At 43.3% G+C, this 4672-nt stretch overlaps 1 protein-coding gene across 2 annotated transcripts in view; it reads right to left on the reverse strand.

Annotated features, from left to right (window-relative positions):
* Positions 1-2904, reverse strand: part of METTL11B (methyltransferase like 11B) — a 23978-nt gene extending 21074 nt beyond the window's left edge. For both annotated transcript variants that reach the window (XR_663446.1, XM_009320622.1), the window contains exon 1: positions 2646-2904. Coding sequence is in view for 1 of the 2 variants with exons in the window: in XM_009320622.1 (XP_009318897.1) it covers positions 2646-2889 (244 nt within the window). In the remaining variant the exon portion in view is untranslated. The remainder of the gene's footprint in view (positions 1-2645) is intronic.
* Positions 2905-4672: the final 1768 nt, after the last annotated feature.

Genomic DNA, 4672 nt, shown 5'->3' on the forward strand with positions numbered 1-4672 from the left:
GCCAGTCTGAACTTCTTTTATTTCCATTTACGGCCACTGTCTCTTGTCCTCCTGCTTCACACCACTGTGCAGCGCTCAGCTCCATCTTCTTCATGATCTTCTTGTAGGTACCGGGAGGCTGATACTTGGTCTCCCTGAAGCTGTCTCTTCTGGCTGAACACGCCCCATTACCTTAGTCACTCTTCACAGGGCATGTGCTCCAGTTCCTTCACCACCTTGGAGGTCATCCAAATCACTCCATGTAATTTCCTGTATTGGGAGTTCAAGACTCCATGCATATGGTCTAATGACTGCTGCATAAAAGGGGATAATCACTTCCCTCGATCAACTAGCCATGCTTTTGTTAATACAGCCCAGCATACTGTTGGCCTTCTTTGCTGCCAGGACACACTGCTGGTTCATGTTCAGTTGCTGTCTACCAAAACCCTATCAGCAGGGCTGCTCCCCCGCCAGCCACTGCCCAGCCGGTGGTGTTGTTGCCAAAGGTTCTTCCTCTCCAGGTACAGGACTTGGCACTTGCCTTTGAATTTCAGTGAATTTGAATTTCACTGGGTTCCCACTGTCTCTTTCCTCCAGCCTATTTAGGTGCCTCTGGATGGCAGTCCTGACCTAGAACTTGCGGACAAGTCCTGCCAGTTGGCTGCAATCTGCAAATGTAATGAGCAAGCAGTCCTTCACCTCCTCCAGGTTATTGATAAAGATGTTAAACAGGATAGGTCCCAGGACAGACCCTTGCGCTACTCGACTGAACTCAAGATCCGACCATGACTTTCTGAGCCCAATCACCCAACCACTTTTCACCCATCTGATTGTCCACCCATCCAGACCATGACATCTAGCATGCTGTGAAGTTTCTTGCATGTGTATTCACAGCGCACGAGCTACCCCACAGTACCTGTCCTTATGCACACTTTTACTTCATGAAAATAACCATGGAGTAACAAACATACTGCATGTTCACATGAAGGCTGGACTCACAGTACCTTTTCCATGGAGTCAAACTAATTTGGATAGGCTGGTAATAAGCTTGTGAGCTCTTTAGTGAAGTTTTAATGATTCAGATCATGAAAAGCCTGACAGAGGGGATCTTTAGTCTGATAGGACTACAGAGCTTGTTGGCTGGGAATGGAAATTCAAATAAAGTTCAGACAAGAAATAAAATAAAGTTTTACAAGAGTGAAGCAATTAGGCCTGGAAACAGTTTAATGATGGACTGATGGATTCTCAGTCATTTGCAGCCCTTACACCAAGGTATTTTTGTCTTCATAAATATATACTGTGACCCAGTCATAAGTTACAAACATGATGCAGGAACTTTTACATTAAATTCTAAGCTAGATGTTCATAATGGTACCTTCTAGCCTTAAAATGATCTGTTAGTACTTACACTAACAGTTAACACTGTAGGAAATCCTGCTCAGTTTCTAATATGTTGTGTTTATTTTCAAAACAAATGAAAGAATAATATTTTCATAGACTTCTTGAGATTCCATGGACTTATAATTGACTTTCCTTCCTTTCCATCTTTCCTTCCTTTCCATCGTTCACAGCTACCTACCACTAGGAATAGGAGTATTTATCTTCCATGTTTCATTTTAAATAGCTGCAGATATTGCTGCATTTGAAAAGCCACATCAAAATACTAAGATAACACAGAAATGCTTTTTCTCTTTACAGGACTCATGAATTCTACCATTTTGAGGAGAGTTCTCACTGTGGTCTGTATAGTTTCACACAATCAGGTAAGATAATCCACTCACCTAAATGGATCATTCAATTAGGAAGGAGCCCTCAAGAATTCAGTGTGAAGAGTAGTTGCACAGACACATCCTTTCCATCTTAAATTCCTACAGTTCTAACGTTGAGTGGAGGCTGAATAATTCTGCTTAAAAAGTGACATGCTAACGTAATACAGACTCAAGTCAAATCTACTTTTTCGCTATATTGCCCTCGGGAAATTTTGTTTCTTATTCAGGGTCAAATTTTCATAAGACATGAAAATTCATTTTCTGCATCTAAAAAGAAATGTCTTAGCATCCTGTACCAGAGGCTTTCACTGAAATTTGGCTACAAACAAATATTTTGGAAGCATTTTCCTCCCAGATTACAAACAGTAGGTTAGACAGCCTGCTGCAGAGATTGGGATTACAAAGACTCTTGAAAAATAAATTCAAAAATCATTATCTTTCAAGCACTTGTCCAAAACAATTCAAATGACAAGGCTAAGGACACACTGAATGACAACAAAACAGGTATTAGGCAACAGAAAGTAAGGCCTGTCAGCTCTGCTAGTTTTGCATTTGTCCTTCCAAGTTCCAAACAGGTCAATGCATGTTTTACTTTAACTGTGACAAAAAGAGGAATCATTAGCCAGAAACCAAACTTTGTTTCACTCTTGTGGTCTTTCCCTTGCCCCCTTCTAACAATCTGTGGAGTATTTAGGTAAAACAACAGGGTACTGAATTAGAGGGAGCTGAGAGAGAGACTACTGAATGGTTTAGCTAGCACTGCAGTCTCTCTAGCCGGGCTTCTCAAACTACTACTTATTGTCATTAATGTGTCTGCGCTTTACCATCTAACATGATACCCCTTTCCAGAGCACGGTCACACACGCACACAGACGCTCCTGCCCACCAGCTACTCACCCAGGGGAAGCTTTTCCAGCAGATAAAGGTAACTCTGAAAGAAGTCATTTCGGATCGCCTTATGCAAGACGAAGGACATACTGTGCCGACAGAGTTCTTCGTCTGTCTTGTGCCAGCGCGACTTAAAGGCCAAATGTGCTGCTTTATACGCCATGATGAAGACGTTTTTTGCAAGGGTGGACAGTTGCTGTGGCTGGTGCTCTCTGGAGGACTGGTCCTTCCGAAGAGGCAGAGGCAGTGTCATTTAAATTGTGGCAATGTGCTGTCATTCTATATCAGGGTGTGTGTCTAGAGCAGTGCAGGCAGTGGAGGCGGGCGAGAGGGGAGTGAGAAATGCTGGCTGTTGGCACTGGCTCAGAGTAATCTCTGGAGTGTCGCCCTCTGAAATGAGCAGGTGCTGGGAAGTGATAAAAAACTCAACCAGGAAATTGCTTAGCCAGGGTAAAAGTATATCTACTCTAAAAGAGAGTGGCTTTAATTCAATTACATTTTTCCTAATCTATTCAGCCTTCACTTCAAAGGAACTCAGATATTATCCAGGATCTCCCGTCTCCCTCTTTTATATCTCACAGGGTGATTTTGCTTCTCTGTCTCTCCCTTGCTATTTGTTTTTCAGTCCAGGGCATCCCAAGAGGAAGGCCAGAAGACAGAACATGGACATGCCTCTACACAAACTGTGTGTCCTAATAAACTGTGATTATAGCAAGCAAAGAGAAAGCAACAGATTCAATTCATGCTTTGCCACTGTGTATGGCAGGACAAGACACTCTCTATGCACTACAATCTGCCCGGGTTCATTTAATCTGTTTAAATGGTACGGACTATCTCATCAGCAGAGGCTAGCTGGAAGAAATTGCTGTCTGGGAACACAGGAATGGTAAAGCCAGGGAAGGGTAAGAGCTTTTTGCTTTAGCTAACAAAATACACAGAAGAACAAAAGGCGATAAACTGCCCATTAACAAACTTAGACAAATACACCAGCTGGAAAAGAGAAGGAGGTTCAGGCCACTACAGTGGGCAAAATTCTAGAAGAGGAGGAGTAGAGTGAGAAGCTGAAGTGCTTCTAGGATGGAGAATGCTAAGCTGCTGAAGGGGGCTGTACATCATAAGTATGTCCCATCCCAGAGGAGGATCAGGCCCTCAAGGGACAAGGAGAAACAGGTACTGCTTCAAAACCTTGTTTGCCCCTTGGTAGTTCAGGCACTCGGTGTGGTACAGCTTCAAGCCTCCTGAGTTGCAAAGGTACCCAGCAAGTGGATGGGGACTTTGTACTGACTGCACTGACCTCCACACATTGTGCCCATAAGGGTTCCCCCTTTCCAAGCTGTTTATTCCAGCTGCCTGCAGTGTAAGCACACTATAACACAACAACACATGATCAGAAAGTTGGATGTTTTCAATACAAAAGGGCTGCCATATGTCCTGAGCAGCACTGCAACTCCTGACAAACATCTGATCAAGATTCTGAGAGCAGAACAAAGAAGACCTAGCCTCCACCAAGGAAAATCACTAGTAATTTGGCTACAGATGATGCTAAGCAGCATTTAGCAATGCATCAATTAAAGCATATTTTCCAACATGATTTGCTTCCTTGGAGGAGTCAATCTTTGTATCTCTGCTTTGGTATTACTTATTGAAAGTATTTAGGGGCAAAACCATCCCTGGGTATTACTGCCTTTCTTGTTTCCTCAACTACCATCCTGTACTACTCATTCTCACCTAACTTCATTGACATGCTGCTCCCCCAGCTGTTCCATTCTACACGATCGTGCAAACATGTTGGTGAACAGATCAGTGAATAAATCTTATTCAGAAAAATATACTTATTTTCTTTCAAGTGGGATCAGTTCCCCAATCCAGCCTGCAGCTGACATAAGGGAATTTGTCATGTGCTACAATACAGGGGCTGGAACAGCCACTTGGGATGGCGATGTGGAGGAGATAGCCATACAGCCACGATACACAGCGGCCTTATCAATAATGCAGGTCTCCTCCCTGTATCCTGTTAGAGAGGTGTGCTGGAGGTG

The sequence above is a fragment of the Pygoscelis adeliae genome, unplaced genomic scaffold (assembly GCF_000699105.1).
Source record: "Pygoscelis adeliae isolate BGI_AS28 unplaced genomic scaffold, ASM69910v1 Scaffold402, whole genome shotgun sequence".
NCBI lineage: Eukaryota > Metazoa > Chordata > Aves > Sphenisciformes > Spheniscidae > Pygoscelis > Pygoscelis adeliae.